The 27,992-nt window shown below is 43.4% G+C and overlaps 1 protein-coding gene across 7 annotated transcripts in view; it reads left to right on the plus strand.

Annotated features, from left to right (window-relative positions):
• Positions 1–27,992, plus strand: part of plekhg5b (pleckstrin homology domain containing, family G (with RhoGef domain) member 5b) — a 76,541-nt gene that overhangs the window by 46,167 nt on the left and 2,382 nt on the right. For 5 of the 7 annotated variants that reach the window (XM_067593166.1, XM_067593170.1, XM_067593165.1 and 2 more), the window contains 18 exons: positions 4,294–4,435; positions 5,629–5,728; positions 5,968–6,028; positions 6,451–6,542; positions 6,641–6,777; positions 8,680–8,849; positions 19,703–19,894; positions 21,053–21,223; positions 23,407–23,502; positions 23,713–23,913; positions 24,140–24,250; positions 24,364–24,513; positions 24,611–24,748; positions 24,839–24,958; positions 25,126–25,255; positions 25,782–25,897; positions 26,027–26,184; positions 26,857–27,921. In XM_067593166.1, the coding sequence (XP_067449267.1) occupies positions 4,294–4,435; positions 5,629–5,728; positions 5,968–6,028; positions 6,451–6,542; positions 6,641–6,777; positions 8,680–8,849; positions 19,703–19,894; positions 21,053–21,223; positions 23,407–23,502; positions 23,713–23,913; positions 24,140–24,250; positions 24,364–24,513; positions 24,611–24,748; positions 24,839–24,958; positions 25,126–25,255; positions 25,782–25,897; positions 26,027–26,184; positions 26,857–27,921 (3,350 nt within the window). Of the gene's footprint in view, positions 1–3,316; positions 3,336–4,293; positions 4,436–5,628; positions 5,729–5,967; positions 6,029–6,450; positions 6,543–6,640; positions 6,778–8,679; positions 8,850–17,042; positions 17,605–19,702; positions 19,895–21,052; positions 21,224–23,406; positions 23,503–23,712; positions 23,914–24,139; positions 24,251–24,363; positions 24,514–24,610; positions 24,749–24,838; positions 24,959–25,125; positions 25,256–25,781; positions 25,898–26,026; positions 26,185–26,856; positions 27,922–27,992 lie in introns of those variants that run through there. The other 2 variants (XM_067593171.1, XM_067593172.1) reach the window with 2 other exon arrangements.

A 27,992-nucleotide genomic window follows, 5' to 3' on the forward strand; every position in this document is an offset into this window, starting at 1 on the left:
ACACACACACACACAAAAAAAAGACTGATCACCCTCAGATTTTCCAGCTTGCAGGGATGAGACAAGCTGTCCAGACTTATGCAAAAATCATCCCGAGGAGCCAAACTTTGCGATGGTGGTGAGGAAATTGAACTGCCAGGCTGTTGCTCTAAACCCACAAGTTCCATCCTTAATTATAAATCATGTTTAAGACATTTGAATCTACAGTTAATATGACCATCCCCCCCGTTTTAATGTCTTTAGCATCAGCTCTGTGAAGTCTTTTTTTTTTTTTCTTGCGCTCTGTAAAGCCACTTGTTTCTACCAAAAATAGGATCAAACTCTCTTATCGTACAGCTCTGGGAACAGTATGTACTTTAAAAGCGTGTTGGAATAGCCCTCTTATGTCGCGTGCCAGTGTTTGGAGGATTAGGTGTTAAGGTAATAATCCTGATTCACCTCAGAAGACTCCAGTCATCTTCTTCAAACAAGAAGGGCTTTATTACAGCTGAGCGGCTGCTGTAACAGTCATTGATGACACAACTTTGGAACGGGCATGCCTGACTTTGTAAGTCCGTGTATGTATGCGTGTGTGTGTGTTTGTGTGTGTGTGTGTGGGAGTGTTTGCAGGATGTGAGGAAACAAGGGTGCATAAGCAGGTGCCACGTGGCGTCGGATGTGCTAAGCCAAGACGAGGGTCGCGGTGGGGCCTGTGTGTGTGTGTGTTCTCAGCTGTTGGGGAGGGGGCTCTATGTGTGTGTGTGTGTGTGTGTGTGTAGCATTTCATCTACAGTCACTCTTGCTCCCCACAAACCTCCCCACTAATCCGGGGCAGATCTGAGAGCAGGCATGCAGGGTGGAGGGTGAGGAGGGGTGGAGGGACACACACACATGCGACACACACTCACATGACACATGTTGTCTCGCACACATCCACACGCTCGCCGTACGAGGCACGCGGGGGCTCCCAGTCAGCTGTCTCGCACCGTCGCCTTCTTTTACAGTCAGCTTCACTCCTCCTCCTCCTCCTCCTCCTCCTTCTCCTTCTCCTGTTCTGTTGTGGAAAACTGATCCACCTTCAGATCCAGAAAAGGCCAGATAATGAAAGTCAGGTCATAACTAAGTATCAATCATCCCGCTCATCGATAGGAATGTCCAGTATTGCAGAAATCTGTAATTTATGTTACGTGTATATCTTCAGGTATCTGTCTTGAGTGTGTTTTTTTTTTTTTTTTTTTCCTATTTGGTCCTACTGGGTCCACTAGCTTTTTTTTCTTCATCTCATGATGCACTCGTTTGTCTTGGCCAAAGCATCAGATATTTTCAGCTGCTTTAGTTGCAGCAGGAATGTGAACACCCCGGCTTGATATCGAGGAAGGCCTACCTATCTGGACTATTGTCTAAATATGGCCTCTGATTCGCTCATTTTTCTCTGGCCCGGCCGTCTGTCTCCACACCTCATCGGAGAACATACCACCTCTGTGTGAGGGGACATTTGACCGGGCTATACGAAAATACGTGCGCGCATGCGTCGACTTCAGAGGAGTTCAGGCGGGCGATGTCTGCCGTCTGCCGTCTGCCGTTAAGCCCTCTCTGTGGACGTAAAGCGGCAAACCGAGGTCAGTGAATCAGTCAGAGGTGAAAAAAAAAACGCATCTGCAACTGCATAACGTCATCAAGAAATGTCTTTACTTGTATTTTCCTTTAATCCAGCTCTACTGAATTTAGAGCAAGTCTAAACAGGAGGAGGAGAGACTGAGGAAGACTTGTCTTTTTTTTTTTCAGACACACTAACCAAGTAGCTGTCAGTACGTCTGTATCGGTTTTGTCCGTCTCTCCTTCTTCCACTTTGTCCAGACTTAAATATCTCAACAGCTGTTTGGTGGATTGGCATTAATCTTTTTAGCGTCTCACAGTGACGCCAGCGAGGGCTTGTTAACTGTGTTTTGTTATATAACAGGAAGTATATTGTAACTTGCAAAAACTGATTTTTTTTTGGCTACTTTGAGGCAGCAGAAACAAGCTGTAAACCACAACACTGACATATTATTGCCTTTTAAGCTCATATGGTGAATTTGTTAGCAAACAGTCGCCTTTTTTTTAAACATCCAGCAGATGCGTAGCAACATCAGTATTCATTCGGAGTCGTGTTTATGCGAATATTCACTCTGTTTTTTGGCTTCTACTCTACTTTGGTCTCCACTGTGTTCACCCTCGGGTTCGTCGCTGACTGGGTCGCTGTGTGTGCCGTTTGGTGCTGAGGAGGTAACATACAGTTGTTTTTGGAGCTTTTTTTCCGCTGTGGTTTTTTTTTCTTACAGCCAAAAACGGCACAATGAGAGCGGTGAACCAAAACAGTACAGTTTGAAGGCTGGTAAACCGAAAACAATTGAGGTGAAAGATGCTATAAAGCTCAGTTGAGGGGAACTGCAGAGTTATCAGTTCCCTCACTACAGGCGAATCCCTTCCACAGAAAAACAGTCATATGATCCGTTGTTGATATAGAAGTGTTTTTTTGCTGCTTTAAAGGACTTGGATCTTTATTTAATTATTATTTCCTGATAGAAATAATAGTCAAAACTATGAAAAATGGCCCAAATAAACCAGAATCATGCTTTAACCCAGTTTGTACTTCCTGAAGAGGAGAGCGTGTCACACTCGCTACAGTAAACAAGGCCGTTCTCTTATTTTGTTTAGCCTCGACGCCCGCTCGCTGACTTTTGTCTCTCAGTCCCTTTCTATTTAAAACCTCTCTCTGGTTGGGGCTCTGCTCGGGTACGGTGACCCTGGGTGTATGAGAGGAAGGGAGGAGTTAGTGCCGGTGGTGGCGGAGGACAGAGAAGAAAGGGAGTGAGAGGAAAAAAAAGAGGAGAAGACCCTGGCTCGTGGAGCTCGGAGCAGGGCTGTTTAATCTCTGCAGGACTGTCAGATGGCTTTGACAGAGCGCAGGCACCAATTAGGCTGCAAGATTATGGGGGCTTTGTACTTCTGAAAAGCTTCTGGACAGACCTTTTTTTTTTCTTCCTTCCTGCTTTGGGGTTATATCTTTACTGAGACTCCTCACCCTCCCTTAACCATATCCCTCACCCCCCCCCTCCTCCCTCCTTCTGTCCTCTCCCAGCCCTCCAACCTGGGATTTAAAATCTGCGATTATACCTGGCTAGACATTGAGAGGAGCGGATTAATAAGGCAGCTCGTCAGTGTGGCTTGACAGGGGAGCGTTGAGGAGCGAGTTAGCAGGCCAGCGAGGTGGCGAGTCGGATGTTTTATTGGGTTCCTGGGTGCCTGTTGGCATGGATATGGAGCCGAACTGCAGGAGGGCGGGAGACTCCCGCTCGCTTCTACAGAATATGACGGTAGAGTACCAGGGGAGGGGACAGAGAGAGTCTTGACTGCATTTAAACCCTGTTATGTATAGCTGGAGCATGTGGCAGTGCATTATCATGTGTTACAACGATACAGATACTTAAGGAGGGTTGATATAACTGTGTCAGGGCACGGCGTCTACCTGTTGCATATCTATAGTTGTGTTTACATGAAAGCAAGAGTCCCTAGCGCACATGCACACATATTTACACGCATGCACAGACACGCTGCTCCTCCTGAGTACATGGAAACAATGACAGGAAGTACATTAGCAGGACCTCCATTGTATCTCCCCATACATCCTTGCTTCCTGAGCCGGGTGTGGGTGACGGCGAGGGGGGGGACGCAGGGTGGAGTGAAGAGATATAGAAGAGCAGCGCCCCGGTGTTTCTCTGTCCCTGGTTGAGGTGAAGGAAAGAGCAGAGGGGGTTGGAGGGGAGGTATGTGTGGGGGGGGGGGGGGGGGTAGTCGGATCTGTCTGGCCCGAGACAGAGAGATCCTTAATCCTGCAGCCTTCTGCTGCCTGTCGCCTGGCCTTCGCGGTCTGGAAGCCTCCCAGTCACTGACCTGTGGTCGGTTTCGTTGCTTCACCTCCAGGGATCTGATTTTGGATTATGTAAGGTTAAGCTGGTCCCAGATCAGCACAGGAGGTGAAAAACTTGACTTTAAGTCAATTAGTTGTCATCCCACAGAGGGGGGGACAGATGGTGGGATGGTGGGAGTCACCAAACCTCAGGAATGCCTGTGGCAGCCTCTGTGGTCATTTTAATTGTGGCAGAAACAATAGTGAGGCAGGAGGCTGTTTATTCTAAATGTGTGTGACTGTTTTACCCTTTTCACTTTGGCCTGGTCTTTTTAAAATGTTTCTGTGTTTTATTGCAGGGACCTGGGGTACTTGGCAGTTGAGTTGATCTGACTTTGTCCTCTTTCTCTCCTTTCTGTGTCCAGGTTTGCCACCATCCAGACTGCCAAGACCTGAATAGCAAAAGCCCCCTTCACCTGTGTGAGTCATGTGACTCACGCTGCCATTCAGAGAACACAGACAACATGCACTTTGACCGGCACCCCCGATTTGACTTACAACCTCAAGGTAGTCCTTGTGTTATTTCTTTATTTGGTATTTCCCCTCTGACAGTGATGTCATACCCATTACCTCATCACAGGATTTCACTGTGTAAATAACAAGGATCCCGAGCTTTTAACGCTGTCTAAATAAGGCAGAGATTATTTGTTGTGAAACTCTGAGTCTGAACTTTTGTGATTCATATGATTCATTTGTTTATGTGTTAACATCTACTGTAAAAGTTGAACTCTCATTGTGACAGTAACTGATATTGAAAGGGTTGCTTCATCCAAATTACCACAAACATAATATACTCACTTATCTTCAGTGTTTACTCAGCCTGATGATTTCATTTCACTTGAGTCATTCAACTTTACATTACGTAATTATTTTATCTGATTAGTTGTATCAGTAGTGACATTTCCTTCTACATGGAAGCTGTAGTTTTGGTTCGTAGTTAATTTTAATGTTTTTCAGGACAATTTTTAGGGTTTAAGTGTTGTTCTTTCTGCAAAGTCGACTTACAACAACCCTCACCGACATTTTTCAGGCCATTTTTCAGTCTCTCTTTTTCACAGATGTAGCCGGGTAGCTAGCAAGCTATGCAGGAAGATGATGTTGTCCCCAGCTTACAAAACTCTGATTAGTCAACTGTTTCTCGAACAGGCAGAAACAGCCGTCACTGGCTTCAACCGCAGATTTATTTCAATAAATAAACAAATCATATGTGGTGGCGATTCAGAGGTCTGGAGCCATCCTGGTGCTAACTCATCACTCATTAGATTTTTGGCTCAGGTCTTAAAATATGATCCATCCCTGAAATTTCTGCTTCCACCCCAGTACAATAGAATCATATTAAATTTCATCTGGTGACTTAAGTTGATCTAAAAACCGCATGTTGTCATTGGAACTACTTTCTACCAAAATTATAGTCCTGACGAAAACTATGAAAAGTGACACTGATCCTGGAAAGAGCTGTTGATTTTTTTTTAAATGTCCACAAATTAAATCTCATTCACCTCTGTTGCGCAATAATTGTAGACGAATATCTGACAGCAAAAACAGACAAAATTGCAAAACTATCTTCATGGTAGTGGAGAGAATAAACGTGTTTCTTTCTGATTTGGGTGAACCTCCTCCTCTTTAAAGCTTGATGATTAAAGGCTGCCTTCACTGTGATCCGACAGAAAGAATGACTGCTGTGTTTTCTTAACCCTCAGCCTCCATCCTGGCTCGGAACGTGTCCACGCGCTCCTGTCCCCCGCGCACCAGCCCCCCCTCCGACCTGGAGGAAGAGGATGAGGGGAGCAATGACCGCGGGTTGGTAACCCTCCGTTACATAACGCTAGCGTTCGTGTATCCCTGCCTGTCAGTAGAGCTTTTGTCCTTTTCACACTGGAGGATAAATCACTGCCATGAAATGTGTGTCTCCTGGCATTGATTTCGATCACTTCTTTTTAAAGTCTCGATGGTCACATTAAACGGGCATATGTTGGGGGTTCTTTTGAAGAACTGGTATATATAAACGGTATGATAACGTGTGTGTAACTGTTTTGCAGGGAGCGTAAAACAGGGGGGATGAAGTTGGTGAAAAAGAAGCCACGGAGACGACACACTGATGTAAGTAACCACGCAGACACATGGGCTGCAGTGTGCAACATAAAAAAGTCCCCCTAGAGAACAACAACTTCATATCAGTTCCTGGAAGGTGTCTACTGCAGCTTTTACATTTATGGGAGAGGGGGGGGGGTATATTATTTTTTTGTGACGCAGAGTTATTTTTATGCTACAAGTGCATGCTACAGGCATAGATTTGTGCAGCGTGAAATCTGCCACCATTATTCTCTGTGATGATGATGTAACATTATGGTATCTCCCAGCCAGGCTGCTCTTTGTTTGAGGCAGGCAGTGTAGTGAGAAGGAGCCCCCCTGTGGATCTGCTGAGAGCTCACATCATACAGCACGAGCCCGGGGGGCCCAGCCAGCAGAGCTGCAGCCCCACCTGTGTCAACTAACTAGTGTGTCTGTTCCCCCCCCTGCAGGACCCCAGTAAGGAGTGCTTCAGCCTTAAGTTTGATCTCAACGTGGACATAAACACAGAGATTGTACCTGCTATGAAAAAGAAAACCTTGAGGTGAGAGGACAGTGGGAGGATCCGTGTCAGAGTGGTCATGTAGAATGTATTGTTAGAGTCTGATATAAACCGTGTTTTCCTTTGTGATGTGTTTTCAGAGAGGTTTTAGGGCCAGTGTTTGAGAGGAACGGCATTGAGCTGTCACGGGTCGACTTGTTCCTGGATCAGTCCAACACGCCGCTGTCCCTCAACTTCGAGGCTTACCGTTTTGGAGGACACTACCTCAAAGTTAAAGGTAAAAAATCCATGAATACATTTCAGCAGTTTATCAACCCCACTTTGCCCTCTTTACTGTCTTGAGTCATTGGATCGAGGATCTTGTGATATATGTAGTTTAAGCTGCTCCTGTTTAGACGTACAGAATATAAGAGCATCGAGTATGAAACTTTACACAAATAGCTATTATATCTGGCAAACAATCACACCATAAGCTTGTGAAATGAATCATAGTAGCACGATCAAAGCAAACAGAAAGTGTTGACCTTTTGCTTTGTTCATAGAAAGAAGGAAACCTTTGAGTCTTGCACCTTTTAGTCATGGTGTATTTAAAAACGTTACACCTTCCTTATCTGTTCAGCCTTTAACAATGACTGAGCAGGACAGATGGCGAAGGCCAGTTTCCTCTCACACCCGTATTTCTGACCAGAAGGAAAAAGGAGTGGACCGCATGCTTAAAAGTGATCAGAACTACAAGTGCAAAATTTGTTACTGATCTGATCTAAAAGTGTAATTAAAAATCCCATGAATCAACAGCACTACCGCGCGGAAGCAGCATGATGACAGAATGACTCAGCCAGATTTTTCCTCCTTTGCCGCCTCAGTGGAAACTGGGAATTGTGCCCTTTCTCTGCGATCACTGTAGTTACACTTGTTGCAGTTTCTTGGCCCATTTAAATGACCGGTGTGTAAGATTTAGTGGCATCTAGCGGCGAGGTTGCAGATTGCAACCGAATGAATACACCTCCCCTCACCCTCTCCTTTTCAAGCATATAGGAGAACCTACAGTGGCCGCGAAACTAGCGAAAAATCTCTCTCTCTAGAGCCAGTGTTTGGTTTGTCCGTTCTGGGCTACTGTAGAAACATGGTGGTGCAACATGGCGGCCTCCGTGGAAGAGAACCCGCTACCTATGTAGATATAAAGGGCTCATTCTAAGGTAACGAAAACACAATTCTTATTTTCAGGGGATTATATGCTAATTAAAACACACTTATGAATATTATATTCAGTTTCTGCCAAGTCTGTTCCACTAGATGCCACTAAATCCTACACACTGCACCTTTAAGCCTCTCATAAAAGAGATCCAATGCCATGACTAATTGCTGTTCTTTTGAAATCGTCACCTCCTGACCGCAGTCTGGAGTTACATACAGTCTGAAACAAAGAGGTCCACAGCTGTTTAGTCACGTGTCTGGGAGGTAAAGAAGCTTTGCATCGTTCTGTTTAACACGTTCTATCAAATCTCTGTTATTACTGTAACAAAGGTGAAGAAGTCCCAGTTCTTCCCTGCTTTTGTTGGTATTATCCTTTATACCAGTTTTACAAGGGCATGTTAAAGCATTTCAGTTAAAGAAAAAACAGTGATAGTTTGGGTGTGGTGCTCAGTTCAAAATTACTCAAATGTGAAAAGAGAAACATGAAGTTATTATGATGCTTTAGCAGTGAGTATCTTCCAAAGTCTTTTTAGTATCAAATTCCCTCTTTCCCTCTGGATAGTGTTTCCATACTGAGCTGCAGCAGAAGGACGGTGACACAAAGTGAGAATTTGGTACAAAAAAGGCTGCAACTTTGGAAGATATTAACGTAATTTGTCTAACTCAGACTGCTGAAGCCTCATATTAGCTTTAAATAAACTTTTGAGTGTATTTTTACACAGAATAAGGACTGTGGATTTTGTCGTGCATCACTTTATGAAGGGATCTTTTAATGGCCAGTACGAACAGGAGGAATGATTACCGCAAGCAAAAACTGTTTCAATGTTCATATTAAGACAGACTTAAAAAACGTGAACCCATCCTTTAACTACAGTGGCTTCCTCTGCAGACAAAAACTAAATATTGATGATGTGAGTGCTGTGCATATTCCAGTTTTACAGGATTCCCCTTCCCAGACAGCTCAACATGTTTTTTTTTCCTTTAGCACGGCCAGGTGATGAGCTGAAGGTGGAGCAGGGCGTGAAGGACTTGCGGTCGCTCAGCCTGCCCAACATGAAGCCCTCCGGAGGTCAGCAAAGCCCTTATATCCTCACCCCAGGCAGCGAGAGGGTGGAGCATGGATCTCTGGGACGCCGAGAAAGTGTTGATCTGCTGGTGAGTTACATCTGGGACAAACAGGACAGCGGTGTCATTTGTCAGCTGTTATATTTCATGTGAGGCTGCAGCTCGTGACATATGAAACTGCTTCTCAGACTCATCAAACCAAAATACACCACTCACCGCACACAAACACAGACACACCCTGTGACTCTTACTGTTTTGCTACACCCTTTACTATTTTCCATAACTTCACCTCCTCTTCCTCCACTCCCAGTGCATCTCATGGTAATCCCATCATGACCTCATCGTATTTCATTACCTTTATCTGCCCAGAAGAACCCTGGGAATGTATTTCTGGATTTCCGTTTAGCCGACCGCCAACTTCATTGTGTGTGTTTTGTGCGCACGCTCGTGTACGTGCTTGCCAGCCTGCTCTGTGTGCCAGATTGAAACCTTGAATCCCATTTAATGATGAGTTTGCTCAGGAACACTCTGTGCCAGTCCAACACTTCCTGCAACGACAGGAAGCGTTTGTTTTGTTACTGTTGAGAGAAGCTGAGAAGCTGAATGAGGACTGTAGGATCCTGATCCGACTTGGCTGCCAAACACGGAGCTTGAAATAGGCCAGACAGGGGAATCATTTAGTTTCACTATAATTCCATCCGTGAGTAACACAATGACAGAATGTACAACTGTTTTGGTCACGGGTTTCATAAATTACTGTAATAAAATATTGAAAGCAAAAGTCTTATCAGATGGGGGACACTGGGACAAAATCTTATCAAATGGGGGTTTGTGGTCTAATTTGTGTCAGTTTAGGGGTCCTTAATGTGATAATGTTTGAGAACTACTGGTTTAGTCTATATTTGACCTGCCAAGGGACTGTGGATGAAAATTAGTTGTAAGCTAACTCTGGTATAGTACATCAAATGCTAACATTTATGTGTAATATTCTACATGGTCCCTTACTAATAAAATAAATAAATCAAAATCAGAAACAGGTTTATTAGGTTTACACATCCAAGGAATTTGCTTTGGTATTGTGGTGCGCAACAGTCAAAAAATAGAGGGTAAACCACGTAAGATAGGTAATCTAAATATATAAATAAAAAAGTACAATTAAAATGTGAAATATCGTTAATATAGTGAAAATATAGTATAGCTATGTAATTGTACAAGATATTGATGGGAAATATGTAAAAGTTCACAATATAAAAACAGTATAAACAGTACATGTGATGTGCATATGTGAAATTACAAATAATTGCATTAATTTAACACGTCATTGTTCAATTAAATAAATAAAATGTCATAAAATAGTGAAAAATGCCTTTCACAAGTTTCCAGAACCAAAAAGTGAAATCTTCAAATTGACCGTTAGCTAAGCGTCACCCCCTTAGTTACTGTCGTTAGCTTGCCAAGTTTCCCGCTCTTACGACACATATGCAGTTTACAATGATAATGTGGCAGATTTGTCACTCATATTTTCAAATATTCCTTCATTTCAAACACAGGAAGACAAAAATCTTTTCTCATTTCTAGCAGACGACTGTCAATTTTGGTTGCCGAAATGACGACCATCACTGTCAGATATTATCAGCTTTAGCTAGCTGGCTAATTAAGCTAACATTATCTCCATGTGTTGGTTAAAAACGCTGTCTTCTTCTGACTAGTAAATGTTTCCAGCTCACATTTTATAACAAGAATCCTATAAATCATTCTCAGCCAGCGTGTTCAGCATTGACTCAGGTTTAGGCAGTCTGCTTATGAAAACAAGCTGACCTTTTGCGTGCCTCAGACAAGTCATTGATTGCTAAAACACCCTCGAGGCAAGTCTAGACCCACTTATAGGTGAGTGTGATTATGTCTACACGCTGTAAAACTAAGACTAGTCTTGATGTCATCGTTGCTTTGGGCAGAGAAGCAGGTAGAGGCTCGGTTAAAGCATTTTACTGCCATCTGTGGTGGTAAGTCATGAAGGTTAGTCATCGGCCACATAAGACATAAACACTGGAGGTTGCTGAGGAAAGCAGTTTTAGTCATTCAGTAACTGACCTCATATTTCTGAGTTTGTTTATTCTGTCAATGCCATCAAACTACTGACAGCGTACTTCCTTTCAAGGAATTTCGTGAAAGAATTCCAATGAAAGTAATGACTTATCCATTTTATTGACTGTGAATGTGGAAAGTGTAATGTCAGGGAATAACAACTCTCATGCAGTCCTCAGGGGGGCAATAATGTGCTTTCTGATGGTCTGATGAAAGCTGCTGGAGTCTGTTACATATCTGATGGAAAGCATTAAGCCTGTAGACTGTTAGAAGCTTCATGGTTTCACAAAAGATATTTCTTTAGAGCTGAAAGCGTCCAGTAATCGAATATTGCCAACTTGGCCTCTTGAAAACTGATTGTAAACAACATATGTGTGCAAGAGTATTTGTCACTATTAGACCAAATAATTGAAAAGTAATCAATAATAACAATTATTTAGTAAGTTGCAGGCCTCACATTTCCCATTTCCCTGAGTGTGTGAAGCTGTTTGGAGAGACTGATTCATAAACTTGGACCCAAACAAGAGTCTCTCGCCATAGAAGCCGAGTTCACTGAAGTCTATTGATACTTTTGTCTTTTAACAGACTCAACAGCAGAAACCTTGAGATCCGTTTTGGGTGCCTGCCCGCGTTTTATGAAAGCCGTTTTGGAAGACAAAAGCTCTACTTGGACATGGTGGGCACTCAGCGCGGTCTTTGAGTTTCTATGACAGCAGCTTTGGCACTCACCATAAAACGCATGCGTGCCTGCTTTTTATGGAATCAAGGGCTTTTGCTCAAAAGACGTTTAAGATATTCGCCTAGTGACCGGATTCACGGCCTGGCACTGCAGCGGCTTGTGCCAGGCTTCAGAGGAAAGCAGCCAAGTCCTGTCCTTTTGCTGTGTAGAGTTACTCTTTTGTTTGAATGGGGGGTATTTCAAGTTTATTATTGCATGCATGTTACATTTTATAGTCTCTGGCAACATTGTGATAGGCTGCGGAGAGCCTTTGATGATCTGAATTGATTATTTTACAACAGGGAGCCTCAGCCAAGCAATCTGATTGGTCAAAGACACATTCCGACCCTGCTGATAGTTCCCATAAAGCACCGCTACCCATCTGTGCCTCGTACATATTGCATAATCAACAAATAATGCATCTTTTTACACTCTCTATAATGTCAGCCGTGTGCCAAATCACCTTTGATACTGACCTAAAATAAGTTTGACTTTTAACCCGCAGTGTGTGATTGAAAAAAAAAAAACTTATAACATCAAACAACTTATATTCAAAGGAGGTCTATGCCCATCCAGTAATCCTGTGTGGCTGCAGGGTTAATTTCATTAACTGTTAGATAATTTGATAATACTGAAACTCAAATCTGAAAGGTTGTGTCACGGCTGGAATCCCCCCTTCTGTATATACAATGATATCTGTGACTCATATTATCTGTTTGGTAAGCGGAGGTAAGTAATCCCCAGCGTCAAGGCTCAGGATGCTAAAGTCAGACTGTGGCAAAATATTTTGTCAGATCAGCTTTATTCATAGGGTGTTATACGAAAATGTTGCAGTTACTGTATCACAGCAGGTTATGGGAAACGCAGTTCAGGCGCTTGCTTGTCTTCTTGAGAATAGAAACTGTAAGTTTTACAGTAGTCATAAAGATAACTGAACCGTCTGTGACCTTTTGATTGTCAGTAAGTATGTACAGTACATTGAGCCTCGCTCTCTTGTCAGTTGGTCCTTTTTTTTTTTTTTATATATAACACACGCCCATCAGTTGCCATAGCACAGTAAGTTAAACACTAAAGTGGCGGGCCAACACTGCCGGTCTGTCACGCTTCGCTGACTGTATGTGAATCGAGTTAAATCCATAAAATCCATGTAACCGGGTGAAGTCTGTTCTCTCGCAGTAACAGTTTTTTTGATCCAGAGATTGCAAATTACAGTGACTTGGATCACATTACACTTTGCAGTTGGATGGTTTTGACTTTCCCAGGGAGTTAATGTCAGGGTTAATGTCAGATAATGGATCCTCCATATGTGTGTCAGTACTCAGGCCTCCCATACTGCACTTCTCCCATCACTTCAAGGAAAACTGTACTCAATTCTAGGGCTGAGTGTCAAACCTCCATACTTGTGTGGTGTCAACTGAAATGTGTCTTTAATATAATGTATTAAAAACTTTAATTCACTGAAAACTGGCATCAAATTTGTAATCTTTGTCACTTATTCTTTGATCAGATTAGAGCTGAAACAATTTGCTGATTAATAGATTAGTTGATTGACAGAAAATGAACCGCTTAAGTCATTTTTCAAGCAAAATTACCAAACATTCTCTGGTTCCAGCTTCTTAATACAATGATTTGCTGCTTTTCTCTGTTTTATATCTTTATAAACTGAATATCTTTGGGTTTTTGGACTGTTGCTTGGACAAGATATTTTTTAAATCGTGACTGGCGTTTTCCACCATTTTTTAGACCAAATGATCCAATTTGTTGAAGCTCTAGATCTGATAGTTCCCAATCAATACGTGTAGCCTTCACTGAAACATCTAAAAACAAGTAGCTGAGACTCCAGGCTTTGCCCCGAGGCTGGAAGGAGAGGTTGTTATGTAAGAGACCGAGCAGGTAGATAATGTTGTTTCATAATAGACAAGGACTCAGTGCTGGGGAAATACAGTAGCTGACAAAAGCCTTCAGGGCTGGAGACACCATGATGACATATAAAGCCCACATTTCATCTAATAAGACAGCGAAGGGAGTGGCAAGTGTCTCGTCTTCTTTCTGTCTGCGTACTGAACCCGAAATCGAATGACACATACGTCTTAAAAGGGAGATTAAGTCTGTTTTGAAAGATATTGTATTCATGTAACCGACTACGCTTTGTTTAGGAAGGCGGAAGACACCGGCAGACGCAATTGTCATTAGTTATTTCCTATTTTTTCACACTCTGTCATACAGTTTTTCACCCCTTGCATTACACAACCGTTGATGGTAATGGGCTTCTTCTTCTTGGCCCCTACAGTGGAGATTGTTTCTCACACTCAGCTGCCACCACTTGTCTCACTATCTGAACCGTCTGATAGCTCACAATGGGGACAATTGTCGCCGAACACAGAGTCATTTCGAATGACAATGGTTGAATCAGCGGAGGTCACACGGGTCATCATCGCCACGTTTGATCTGAAGAATTGTCAAGAGAGCTTTAAGTTGAGTCAATAACCTTCAATTCAGCTGAACATGAAGTGTTCTGTAAAACAGTCAGCACAGTTTGTTAATAGAGTGAGAAGTATCGGTGATTGAGCTGATAAAGGATTTGGTAAGTGCTAGTTTGTATAATAAGAGCTGACTGATTCTTTTCATTATCGTTTAATCTGTGTATTATTTCCTTGATTACTAGATTAGTTGTTTGAGCCACAAAATGCCAGAAAATGGTGAAAAATGTTGATCACTGTTCCCAAAAGCCCAAAGCGTTGTCCTCAAATGTCCTGTTTTGTTTTCCTGTTTTCTGTTTTGTCCCAACCAACAGTCCACAACCCAAAGATATTCAGTTTACTGTCATAGAGGACTAAAGGAATATTCAGAAAGAAAATACTCACATTTGAGAAGCTGGAATCAGAGAATTTTGACTTTTTTTTCTTTACTGTTTTTATGACATTTTATATGATATTTCCATTTATTTCTTAAATCACAATTCCTAGTGGTGATAATTTGAGGGCTGTGGTTATTTGTTGGACATTTTATATGTCCTGATTACTGAAAATTAAACTAACAACACTCACTTCTTGCAGTTTCTATCTCATATTAGAATCATTTCTAATTGCTGAATCCAGCTTGTCCAGTCTTGTCTGTCTGTTTGAAGAATTAAATGACTTGTTTTGGTACCACATTCTCTAATACAAGTAATTATATCAGGTGCCAGGAGACTATTATTTATTCCCATGTGGTGTGGGAGGAGCTGTGAAGCCTGAAGAGGTGTGTGTGTGTGTCTGTACCAGTAAGATGTGTGTGTTTCCCCCGATGCCTAAAGGTGGAGATTACGGCAGGGTGAACACACACCTTTATGGTTGTAATGTGTGACCGTTGGCCTGCAGAACACTGTATCAGCAGGATCAGGTAGGCAGTCAGGTAGACACACGAGGGAAGTAGCTACGATGCTCCAGTCTGCTCTGCACTTCTGCCTGGATTGTGATTCCTTGGAAATGAATCGTCTCTGACTGTTGGAATTGCCTTTAGCGCTTTATTGTGTAAGGTTTTAGTTTTGGTTTTGATTTCTTTTCCTTGGAAAATGGTGCGATTCGGCCGTCTCACATCCTGGCACAGCTGGGACCTGCTGCAAGTGGACGCAGAAATTCCCGAGTCACCTCCTCCTGACGTCAAACGAAGACCGACTGACTGTCAGGTGAGAGGTTCGCTGACTGGTCCGTGCATCAACACAAGTGATGCTGCGTTCTCATTTCCTCGCCGCATCCGTCAGCTGCAGCGATAATATTTTTAAGCTCACCAAATAAGTGTCACATACAGAAACTTTTCCTTTCTTTTTGTTCTCATTAATCTCATCTGTTCTGCTGAAACGTCAGAGTTCAAACGCTTCTTTCCGTGTGGGTGTTTGTGTATTTGGGGGGGAAGTGTGATGACAGCCGGTATCTCGTTACATCTGCTGCTAGAATGATGAGGGTCAAGTAAGTAGGAGCATTGTTTTGACAACTCTCATCTGTCACCTCAGGCTGAAGGTTTTTGTTTCAGTGGCGCGGTACTCATCAGGCCTTGATTATTGGAAATCCAGCAGACTGAACTTTAAAACACGCAGCATGTATGTTGACCGCCGGGGATTTCGCTTAGTTTCTATTTCCTGGTTGAGCACATGTGATGTGTTTGTGTGTGTGTGTGTGCCCGAGTTGGAGAGTGTCCATGCTTTCAGGAAGGTCACAGTGTTTTCCCATCGTTAATCAACCAACCTGATCAAGGGGAGTTGTTATCAGTTGACTGACATAAAGGCAGTAGCAGAGAGCAAAGAGAGAGTGGGGGGGGGGGGTGATGCTGCTTTCTTCGTCACAGCTTATTTTAATACAATCCCGTCCCATTTAAAGATTTTTTTCCTTTCCAGGCCAAGGTTAATGCCACAAACCACCATGATAAGATAAGGCAGTGAACAAGGCTTGATATTATTAACGTGACCGGCCCCCCCTCTCTAGACCCACTGCACAAGTTCCCAGAGCAGGCGGCTGTGTAACAAAGAAAGCTCAGGATATCGCTGCCTTCTGTCCAGACTGACAGGTTTACACAGGAGGCACAAGGGAACCTTGTAAACATAATTAGTTAGGCAGACATGACTACAGCGGCTTAGCGTTTACTGTGTGGGTATATTTGCTTAGGCTGATGTAAATAGTGCCAGTATTATTACCTACAGGAATATAACCAGCTTTAAACTGTTACAGGCAATGAAACGTCAAAAACACAGTGAAAAATGGCCGAGATGTCATCTTCAAATTGCTTGTTTTTCTTACACCGACAGTCCAAAACTAAAAGATATTCAATTCACAAAGATATAAACAAATAAAAACAGCTAATCTTCTCATTTGAAAAGCCGGAACCGAGAGATTCATCCATAATCAGAATAGTCGCAGGTTCAATCAACTTTGAATGTTCCAGCTCTAGAAAGTTTTCAGACACATGTGCTTGTTCCTGGGGGAGATGTGTGTTTGTGCTTATCTGCTGGGCATAAGCAGCGCGCTAAATGTGCTGAAACAAGCAAGTAAACAAAGGGAATTTCCCGTTCAGTCATTATCAGGGCATTTCTTTCCTTGTTTTGGCCGACTGGCGTGGTATTGTTCACAATGTCTCCAGCCAAAAGAGGGATTAAAGATTGCATAAAGAGCTGCTCCCATGTAAAAGTAAAAGAATAAAGGCCTTTTCATCTGTTTACACTCACCCTTTCGTTTTCTTGGTTTTATATTCAGGTAATTGACTGGAATGAAAGATGATCTTGCATTAGTTGGAAAAATGATAATCAAAGGGAGAAAAGATAAGAGTGAAAAGTGAAAAATGTAAATATCAAAGGCAATTTCTACTTCAGAGCAGCCTCTTGAGACTGACCCAAAGTGCATTTGGCTCCACAAGCACCAGGATGTGTGTTTGAACCAGGGAGCCCCCCTACAAGCTGTCACCCTGACTCCGCCTCCAAATATTCAGATCACCCTCCTTTTTTTTTTTTTTTTCTTCCTTCTTTTGGCTACGGCCCTGCCTCCTTTTTCCTGCCCAACACAATGAGGCAGGATCCTCCTGGTTGCTATGACTTCAAGCCAGTGTCTTTATGAAATGCAAGCAGGCTGGACTCCTCAGTGAGAAGGTTTCACCGTTGACTGTTTGGACAGCAGGACAGGACAGAGATTGGTCCCGGTTCAAAGAGAAACTGCGGTCAGGGCACGGCTGGACACGACAGCCAGACACCACGTTTGGTGTGGTGATCAACCCGGATCCTGTCAGCTGGAACGGGAGCTTTCAAGACCAAAAGAAGTTCAGCACGAGTCTCTTGAATGGTGGAATAACGGGGGCATTGTTACAGTTGTCACTCTGCTTCTCGGACCGACCCGGCGTCATAACAGTGGACGGCGAGGACGGCGTGGATGTGCGCGTTTCACGGTGGATGTGGAGAGAGAGAGGAGGCTAGAAGTTGAGAGAGTGCAGCAGCTGGCTCCAGAATGGGCTGCGTTCCATGAATCCAATTGGAGGATTAGGATGGTTTTTGTTACTTTTGACATGCCTCTGGCTTCAATGGTGAGCACTGTTAATGTGGTGGGAAACTGCTGGGAGCTTCTATGCCTGTGTGCTTATAATTACGACTTCCTGTTCTGGTCTTTGTCTTTGAGAAACTAGTTTGTTGTGAAAGCGATTTTAAAGATATCAAGATGTTTACTTGTCTGTACCTGTAACTATAACTACGGTTTACTCAAGTGTGACAGAATAGATTCATGGTTGTGATCTGATCAGAGCTGCAGCTAATGAATCTACCACTTATTTTCTTGATTAATCAATTTATTGTTTGGTCTATAAAACATCAGAAAACACTGAAAAGAGCTCATCACAATAAGGTGATGTCATCACCTTGCTTTGCTTGTTGCTTGTTTTGCCCAAAACACAAAGAAATTCAACACACTGTATGTTACTGTAAGAAAAGGAATACAGCAAATTCTCCTATCTGAGAGGCTGAAATCATCAAATGTTTTGATTAATCAATTATAAAAATAGTTGCATGTACATTTTCTAATCATATAATTGTTGCAGCTCTATCTATCTGTTATGAAAAGACGTTATGACACAATCGTGGCAAAGCTCCAATATCATCTCTATCTTTACCGCGCTTGTTTTAAATTCCCATAAAACGCTTTTTACTGTTCACAGAAAACAAAACTAATTGGGTTCAGTGTTCCTAGTCGTGCGCCGTCACCAGCACAGGGTCCAGACTTTCCCTGTTTGTCCATAGGGACCAAACACTTCCTAACACCTGTGTCCTTGACCAGTTGGCCCAGATATTCCCCCTTGAAAAAAAAAAAAACCCCTAAGTGGGTCCAGACTTGTGTCTCTTTCTCTCTCTCTCTTTCTCTCTTTTAGTCTAGTTTTTGTTTTAAAGCCAACATTCATCTATTTGCACTTAAGTCACTCTCCTGCTTGGTAATCATTTAAAAAAAAAGATAAAAGGACTGAAGCTGTTTAAAAAAGACGGAGGACCCCCCACTCTGATTTACTATCTCGTTATGCAACTCAGTACAGGTCACTTGTGTGCCTTTACTTAAGTGAAGTGGCTCCACAAAGATCTGGGGGGATGTTTTTCCTTAAATGGGATCACTTGTAATGCAGAACAATGCTACCAGAGTATAATATTTACATTTTAAGGTTGTACAGTACATGCTACTATATATATACTTTGATAAGTCTTTATCAGTAGAGTCCATGAAAGAGGTTTTAGCTCTGAAGTTTTTTATTCAGTCTGTTTGTTTATGCAGTTTGTCCCCATTGATTCAAAGCTTGACTGTCTGATACCCGACAGCCTATCAGCTTTGTACATAAGTGTTTTGCTGGCATTGTGTGTGTGTGTGTGTGTGTGTGTGTGTGTGTGTGTGTGTGTTTTGGTGGTGGATGGTGGTGGGGGGGGGTCAGTAAAAGAATTTGGTTGGAATGGCCCGGTCAGTTTCAGCAACAGTGTCAGTGTCCAGGAATGTAAGTTCCTTGTCACCGTGTTTGAAGAGAGGGGGTCAGAGTCAGCAGCGGTAACTCTTACCGACTCCCCCCCCCCCCCCCCCACCAGCAGATCCCTCAGCACTGACAGTCCCAACGGCGAAAAACAACTGCTTCCTCAGATACTGGGGGGTGGCCCCTGTTTGTTTGCTTTGCTGGTGCTCGTAAAGTGCACAGAGATTGCATGAGTGAGGGTGCACGGCAGGGCCTGCTGACAGGGTAACAATGGAGGAGGGGGGGGGAGGGGGGGTGAGGGGGGGGGAACAATGGCCAGACTCCGGCCGTCTGTTCTTATGGAACAACCTCCCGCTCGCTCCTTGTGATGTAATGAGTATTCACTGCGAGGAAGTGGCAGTCCTTCCCTCTCCTGTTTGTGTCTGGCCGTTAGGAACGCTTTAACGGTCCTGCTGATGTCATCCCTCGCACAGAATTCCCCTCTGATTTCCTGTTTATCCTGTCCCTGTATATTTCTCTCTTTCCTTCATTGTCTTTTTTTCCATCCGTCTAACTGGAAACTTATATCTTTCCTTTTGAGGTGACAAAAATCACTCATGCAAGCACCTTCTTTCATTGTTTCTTGTCCACCCTGTATATATTTATATATATATATATATATAAAGTTGTCCTCTGTGTCTCGCAGGGTCAGGCGCGGCGGAGGAAGAACATGACAGAGTTCCTCGGGGAGACGAATATTCCTACCCCGGATGCTCTGGGACAGATCGGTGGCTCTCTGCCCAGCGTTGGAGCCGGGCCTGACAGCTGGAAGAACCGCGCTGCCAGCCGCTTCAGTGGCTTCTTCAGCTCCAACGCTGGAGCAGGCGCCTTTGGCAAGGTGAGATTGATAGGTGATAACAGGAAGAACAAATGTGCGCCATGGCTGTTTTTAAACCAAGCGGTACACTTTCTCTTGGCTGTTAAACAGAAACTGTAAAAAACTGTAGGGGGCAGGTTTTGTCGCCCAGACTTGTCTCAGATTAAGAAAACATTAAAAAAAACAAACAAAACAGTAGCGAGCGGCGGTGGGAGGGGGTCGGAAGGCCTTATCCCCTGAGTCCTAGTGAGGTAATTTCCCTTCAAAGTCTCCTGACTTGTGTGCTCACATGCTTTCCTCGCAGTCCTGGAAACATTTATGTGGAGGAAAAGTCTTGATAGGCACACAACATTTGTCTTGATGTTAAAAACTCAAAAAAAAAAACAACTTCTGTATCAGAAACAATAATCAACTTTTATTCTAATGAGGTAAACACAGGCACACGCCCACACGCAAACACGCATACACGCTCCCATTGTGTTTACCCTCCTGAGGTCACATCCTGCACAGTAGCAGATGTCAGATGGAGACAGTATCTGTCAGTCACCTGTCAGTGCCGGGCTCATCTCTATTCATCCTCCGCGGCCCCCTTAACCCCTTCAGGGCCAGAGATCCTCCACCGGGGACCTGGACCTCTTGCACCCTCCGTATTGCGGGGTTAAACGACCGCCAGACCCTCCTGTCACGTTTACTTAGAACATTTCTACCTCTTTTACCTTTTAAAATGTGGTCCCTGTGCATGTGATCAAGCTGTTATCAATGAACACACATTAGTACTTTTTCTAAAGATTTCATGAACCATAAACCACCAGTCCACCTTCCTCCTACATGTGCATCTCTTGCCCTCCCTCCTCCTCCTCCTCCTCCTCCTCCTCCTCCCTGCCTTCTATTGTTAAAGTGGTCTCAATGCACCGAGCTCATTTTCATAACTACATAAGGCCTGCCAGTCTGAATAAAGGCCTGAATAGCAGCTACTGTTGTATTTAAGAATTAAGGCGCCAGTAAGGACAGGATTTATATGCTAATGCACGGACTCATCTTTACTTACAGTTTAAATAAAACAATAAACTGTCACAGAAAGGACAGAATCAGACAGTTGCTTTCTCATCTTTTTTCTCGCTGTCGTGCCGTTAACCTTGTTCAAACTAATTAGGGAAATCTTTCCCCGTCTCATCGCAGGAGGTGGACCGTCTGGAGCAGCTCCAGAGCAAGCTGCAAACCTACTCGTTGTTCGGGCTGCCGAAGGTGCCGCGGCAGCTCTCCTTCCACCAGGACTCCTGGGAGGAGGAGGAGGAGGAGACCAACTTGGCCTTGGAGGACAGTTGGCAGGTGCTACTAGACAACTCAGAGGTACAGAACACGCACACTAACTGTAATATAAAATACAATGAAAACAAAGAGAATTAAGCTGAAATTAGAAGTGAGATTAAGACAAAATAATGTTTTTTGATGCATGAAACCAGTGGTATTTGTGTCTTCTTTAAATACTGAGCGTATGAATAGTGAATTAAGGCAAAAAGCAAGTTAAAAATGAAAGAATTTCAATAAATACAACTTAAACTCAGGGACTGTAGGGAAATTATTGGTGTTGGGAGCGGGGTTGAACCTTTTTTAAAAAGCAAGAAAATCTATAGCATTATTAATATTTTCCATTTTGTAATTTTGTTATTTTGGTCATCTATTACATTTTACTATGTTTGTTTTAAGGGGAGTTTTTCCAGATTGAGGGTCCATGGATACAGGATGTCATATGTTGTACAGATAGTAAAGTCCCCTGAGGCGAATTTATTATACTGGGCTCTAAAATAAAAATGACTTGACTTGAATAATATTTTTCATTATTTTTACAATTAATCTGCAAAGGAAATTTTCAGTTAAATACAAATCTGAGGGGAAAAAATTAACACACTTCCTGGCTCTAACAAAAACATCAAACCCCTGTCCTCTGAGCAAACCCGGCCCCCAAAACAAAGAAAAACTGATCCACTTCCCTGCCTAATAATTTTCATACAGTCCCTTATCAATGTACACATTGATAAACGTTCACTGACATCAAATTTATTACATGCGTACTTACATCCTGTTTCCCTCTGTGTGATTGACTCTTTACTTTCTTATCATTTGATCAGAATGATGCTTACAAAGCGCTTTATTGTGGCACAGCTGTCAGGGAACCGTACATGTACCTATGCAAACGATTACACCCATCGCGAACCGTTGCTGTCTTCCACCTGTCAACGTGTAAATGACTAATCGGGACAGCCAGACAGAGCCATATAACTTCTCAGCTACGATACCGTCCCTCGTATTGTACATTCACCCCTGACGTGTGGTTATATAATAGTTACTGACTGGATTGCCAGCTATTTCATAACGTCTCCCAGCAATCAAGTTGATTACATGAGTTACTGGAATATACTGAATCATGATATTGCCTGTGCTGTGTTTTTGTGAGCATGTGTGTTGTGTGCCTGTGTTTTTACAAGTATGACTGCATGATAAGAGCAACATTAACACCGCCTGAAAAAACACAGATCCCTCTGTCATCCGTCATCCATCAGATTCTGTGACCTGATCGCAACTGCGAACATTTCTATCGTTCTTTATTGAATACTTGACTTTTGGATAGCAGTCGTGAGTCACGGTGTCTTCAGAGTATTTACTGTAGAAAGGGTCACATGTTTTACTAGCTGTGATTTCAGTTTACCAAAATCTGTGACTTGTCAGAGTCTGAGGATTAAATACATGAAAAAAAGACTCATGTGTTGACCAGATATTGACAACAGATGAAGTGTTTACAGATATATAATATATATCTGTATATAAACATTATGGAGCCACCAACTGCTATTAAAATAAAGCATGATAAAAACATTCGCAATAGCAATATAGCTAAAATGACTTATTTGGTGTAACATCAGTTTTAATGCAGATTTGTCTGGCACAAAGCAACACAACTAGCGCTGCCATTAGTCGATTGATCGATGAGTTGCCAACTGTTAAATTAATCGCCAATTATTTTGATAATGGGTTAATTATTTTGAGTCATTTTTTAAGAAGAACATTTCCAAATTCTCTGGTTCTTGCTTCTCAAATGTGAATATTTTCTGGTTCTCTATGATTGTAAACTGAATATCTTTGAGTTGTGGACAAAACAAGACATTTCAGGTTGCATCTTGGACTTTAGGAAACACTGACGACATTTTTCACCATTTTCAGACATCGATTAATTGAGAAAACAATCAACTGATTAATTCATAATGAAAATAATCATTAGCTGCAGCCCTAAATGCGACATAACCCAGCAAGGCGCTGCCTACTCTCCATGATAAAAGATTCCCTTGTAAGAGAACTTCAATGAAACTCATTCAGTGTTTGATATGATAAAGTCTTTGTGTTTCAAACCCCTGTGAGCCTGAAAGGGAATGAGGTGAAAAAATTACTTTAAATGAATAAATGAAAGTCATAATAGTAGCTGAATCTGTTTGTGTACATTTAATAACATGATCTGTTGGATGTGTGTATGTGTGCAGACACTGACGAGGCGACAGTCCCACCAGCAGGAGGCAATATGGGAGCTGCTGCACACGGAGGCCACGTACATAAAGAAACTCCGAGTCATCACTGATGTAAGTGCAAAGAGACCACCTGTACTACTCTATAGATCATAAAGATAACAGACCGATACAGGTCTGTCTGTTGTGTAAGACGAAACAGCTTCTGTGCTGGAACAGACAGACACACAGTCGACGTCTCGTTAAGGTTTAAAAATAGCTTTTATCACCATACAGTAAATTGTGTGCTGAGCAAGTGTTTCAGAGGCCTGTATTCTCTTCCAGCTGTTCCTGTGCGGGCTGCTGAACCTGCAGGAGAGCGGTCTGCTGACGGAGGTGGAGCCCGCCAAGCTGTTCAGTAACATCCAGGAGATCGTCCGGCTCCACACGGCCCTGTGGAACCAGGTCATGCTGCCTGTCCTGGAGAAAGCCAGGCAGGCCCGGGCTCTGCTCAACCCCACCAACCTTCACCACGGCTTCAGGACGGTCAGTTGTAGTCAAACTGTAAATAGATTCCAACACAGCTACCTATAAAAGAGGATTATCAAGAAACAACAGCCCAATCTGCAACCACCACTATTTCTTATTAACTAATTACATAATACAGCGTTAACTACAGACTGAGGCAGAAGTAAATATGTTTTTCCCTCATGTTTCTGTTCCTAATATCTCTGACGCATGTCTTTGTTTATGTGTGTGTGTGTGTGTTCAGTTTGGCTCCAGATTCCAGCCCTACATCCGTTACTGCATGGAGGAGGAGGGCTGCATGGAGTACATGCGCACGCTTCTCAGGGACAATGAGCTCTTCAGGACTTACGTCACGGTAAGTTAACTCTGCACCCTCATCCCAGGTACTCTCACCCAGCGCTGACACACTCCTTCTTATTTCTGACTCATTAAACGTTTGATTTCCTGTCTTTGTCCGTCTCGATTCAGTGGGCAGAGGCCCATAAGCAGTGTAACCGTCTGAAGCTTGCCGACATGTTGGCAAAGCCTCACCAGAGACTGACCAAATATCCACTCCTACTGAAGAGCGTCCTCAAGAAGACGGATGAGCCGTCAGTACGTGACGCTGTCAACAGCATGGTAAGGGTGTTGTGGATAAAATTAGAAACATAGTCTTTAGAAACCTATTGTATATGGTCTTAACATGAATGTATTGTTGTGTTTTTCCTCCTCAAAGGTGGCATCAGTAGAGGGCTTCATCAACAGCGTGGACTCCCAGATGCGACAGCGTCAGGAACAACAGAAGCTGGCCACCATCTCTGCCCGCATAGACTCGTACGAGGCTGTAGAGGGCAGCAGCGACGAAGTGGAGAAGGTGAGGACGATTTATGAGCCTCCGGTGTCATCTCAGTTCTCTTAAAAAAACGCTCTGTAGTTTGCTCAGACTTTTCCTCTTCCCTTTCAGATCCTCAAAGAGTACAACCGCTTCGACCTTATGGCTCCCATGAGAGGAATATCACCCGAGGAGACTCGACAGCTGCATCTCGAGGGAGCGCTGAGGATGAAGGAAGGCAAAGACAGTAGGGTGAGAACTGGCTCGCATGACTCCCGTGACGAGCTCTTATCTTTATAATCACAAGTTGTGCACCTGATTTCCCGCTTTTTGCTTCACATTTCACATAAAACGGTTGAACTATAAAACACTAAAGATGTCTCTGTCAGTACTGAAATGAGTTTATTTCTCCTTTATAGATGGATGTCTATTGTTTCCTGTTCACTGACCTGCTGCTAATTACCAAACCAGTGAAAAGAGAGAAAGTTAAAGTCATCCGACAGCCTCTCCTCATTCACAACGTCGTCTGTAAGGAGCTCAAAGATCCTGGTGAGTGCTCAGACAGTACATTTAACATTTTTAGTTGATGAATCGACAGCTGATCAACTTGTTCAGGCAAGAATATAAAGCAATAAATGTGAGCTAAGTAACTAGCTGAGTTACTGCCATTACAACAAATGTTAGGAATGTTCCAACAGGACAATATTCAACGTAACATGCTAATAATAAAACCATATAGATAAGAACATACATAAAGTGTATGTGTACAGAAAGATAAGCTAAAACATGATAGTGCAGGAGGTTTTAGATTTAGAAGTTAAATAACCTAAATGTGTTTTAAAAAATATGCAAAATACCATAAATAATTAAGAAGGCACCCATTAATTAAAAACACAGTGTACCTTAAACTGCCAAAGGCTTTTCATTCAAGAGTCAAATAGCTTCAGGGAAAGTACTTTGTATTTAAAATAGTTTTAGCTGCTGCTGAGATTTAACGGCAGACGACTGTACACACGCTGTGACCTTTTATCCAGGTGATTCTGACATGTTGTGCTTCTTTTTTTGGTCTCTGAAGGCTCATTCATCCTCATCTACCTCAACGAGTTCAAGAGTGCAGTGGCAGCCTACACTTTCCAAGCCAACAGTGCCACCCAGGGGCGAAGCTGGGTCGATGCAGTCTGCAACGTCCAGGTTCACGTCTCATTAGATCTTTAACACACATGCAGCTGAGATATAAGATTCATAAGACGCCGTCGTGGTTTTATTTGTGTTTAAACTGATATTCTACATAGTTAACATTTCTGTGTCATTATTTTACAGAACCAGCTCCAGAGGCTTCGTACCGAGGAGATCCTCCGACAGCAGAACAGTCTGAAGAGATGTATGGCTGGTGAGGATGATGAGGAGGAGGAAGATGAGAGCAGCAACTCCACTACGAGCTCCCCCTGCCTGAGGCACAAAGACCAGCAGAACTCAAGGTATTAGAGTTGACTATTTAATTGTAATAAATCATTTATTTATAGAAGAAAAATGATCAGTTTCATCATTAATATTCAAAAATAGAAAATGACACAACTGCAGTTCCATTTATACTTGTTTTCCTGACAGAGTTTAGATGTAATTGGATTCAAAAGATTTAAATCCACATTCAACATTTTGAGAAATACTCTAGTTTGCTCACCAAGTATGACTCAGGAGCAGATCGTTAGCTTAGCATAAAGACTGGAAGCAGAGAGAAACAAGTAACCCGGTTCTGTCCAAAGGTAATAAAATCTGTCTACCAGCACCTCTAAAACTCACTAATTATTATGTTTTTGTTTCATCCATACAAAATACAAAACATCAAGTTGTGGTTATATGTGGAGTTATTTGCTGGAACTATTTCTTGGCGGGACGCAGTGATGAGACATCTCCAGGAAATAACCGCCCATAAAACCACAAGCTGACTTTTGTACAGATTAAACTAACGAGATATATAACCTGTTATTTAGTGAGCTTTAGAGTTGCTGGTTTGATGCTAAGCTAAGCTAACTGGCTGACAGACAAAATGTTGAACTGTTTCTTTAAAATGACGTATGAGTTGAGTACATTTTACTCCTTACAAGCTTTTTTAGTTGCTGTAAGTTTAACCATCAAACGTCTCCTTTCAGTCAATCCGACGGCTCCACTGAGACCCTGTCAGTGATGGACATCGACGAACCGAGCGAGCCTCCCGCCCCCAACATGAACCTCGAGGGAACCACTAAGACAGACGTCGCCGCTCTGTCAGAAGGGTCCGAGATCAAACAATCCCAGTCCACATCCCCCCACAGAGTCCACTCCAGTATTTACTCCGAGCAGTATCAGGAGACCGGGCCCGACGGCGACGAGCTGGACCCCCAGTGTCGCTCTCTCTCCATGGACAGCGCCTACGGTACCCTCTCCCCCGAATCCCTCCTGAGAGAACTGCAGCCACAGCCCGGCCAGAGCGAAGGAGAGGAGACCGAGGAGGAGGAGGGAGAGAGGGAGGGCCAGGAGGCAGAGCAGGAAGAGACAGAACTAGAGGAGGTAGAGGAAGAGGAAGAAGAAGAAGAGCAGGAGGAAGAAGAGGAGGAGGAGGATTCTGCATCGCTGGGATCCCAGCTGTCAGTAGTCCAGACTTGTAAACCTCGCCGGCGGCCTCACGTTCAGTCGCGGCTCCACTGCCTCCAGAGGCCGACCACTCTGGTCTTATCCCGCTCTGAGGACAATCTCCTGCAGCGCCTCCACGGTAAAACCCCCATCTCCCACTCGCACTCGCTCTCCCCTAAAGCGCAGGACCAATCAAAACGTATGGACATGGACGCATCGTCGCTGCCACACAGTAAGAGCCTGTCAGAGCTGGGCCTAAACTGCATGGAGCTGTTTACCGGTGACCTCGACCAGTCTGAAGACTGCCTGAACATGAGCGCGCCCTCCGACAAACTGTGCGCCAGCCTGAGTAGGGCGGAGGTTAGGCACGCCCACAGCGTGGCGCCTGCCGGGCCTTGTGAGGGTAATGAATCCCACGGCAACAGCTCAGACGGGGAAACGGCTCCTTCTGCCTGTGTAGAGAGGAAGTCGACAGCCACTGGCGATTCAGGGGAAACGTCGCCCAAAAAGAGGAAATCACCGGCCCCGCAGCACAAGAAGCTGACGTTAGCTCAGCTGTACAGGATACGCACCACTCTCGTCCTCAACTCCACGCTCACTGCATCGTAAGTCATTACTTTAAGGTTAAAGGAATAGTTTGGCATTTTGAAAATGAGCGCATTTTGAAAATACGCTC

This window comes from Thunnus thynnus, chromosome 6, assembly GCF_963924715.1.
Source record: "Thunnus thynnus chromosome 6, fThuThy2.1, whole genome shotgun sequence".
In the NCBI taxonomy this organism is placed as follows: Eukaryota; Metazoa; Chordata; class Actinopteri; order Scombriformes; family Scombridae; genus Thunnus; species Thunnus thynnus.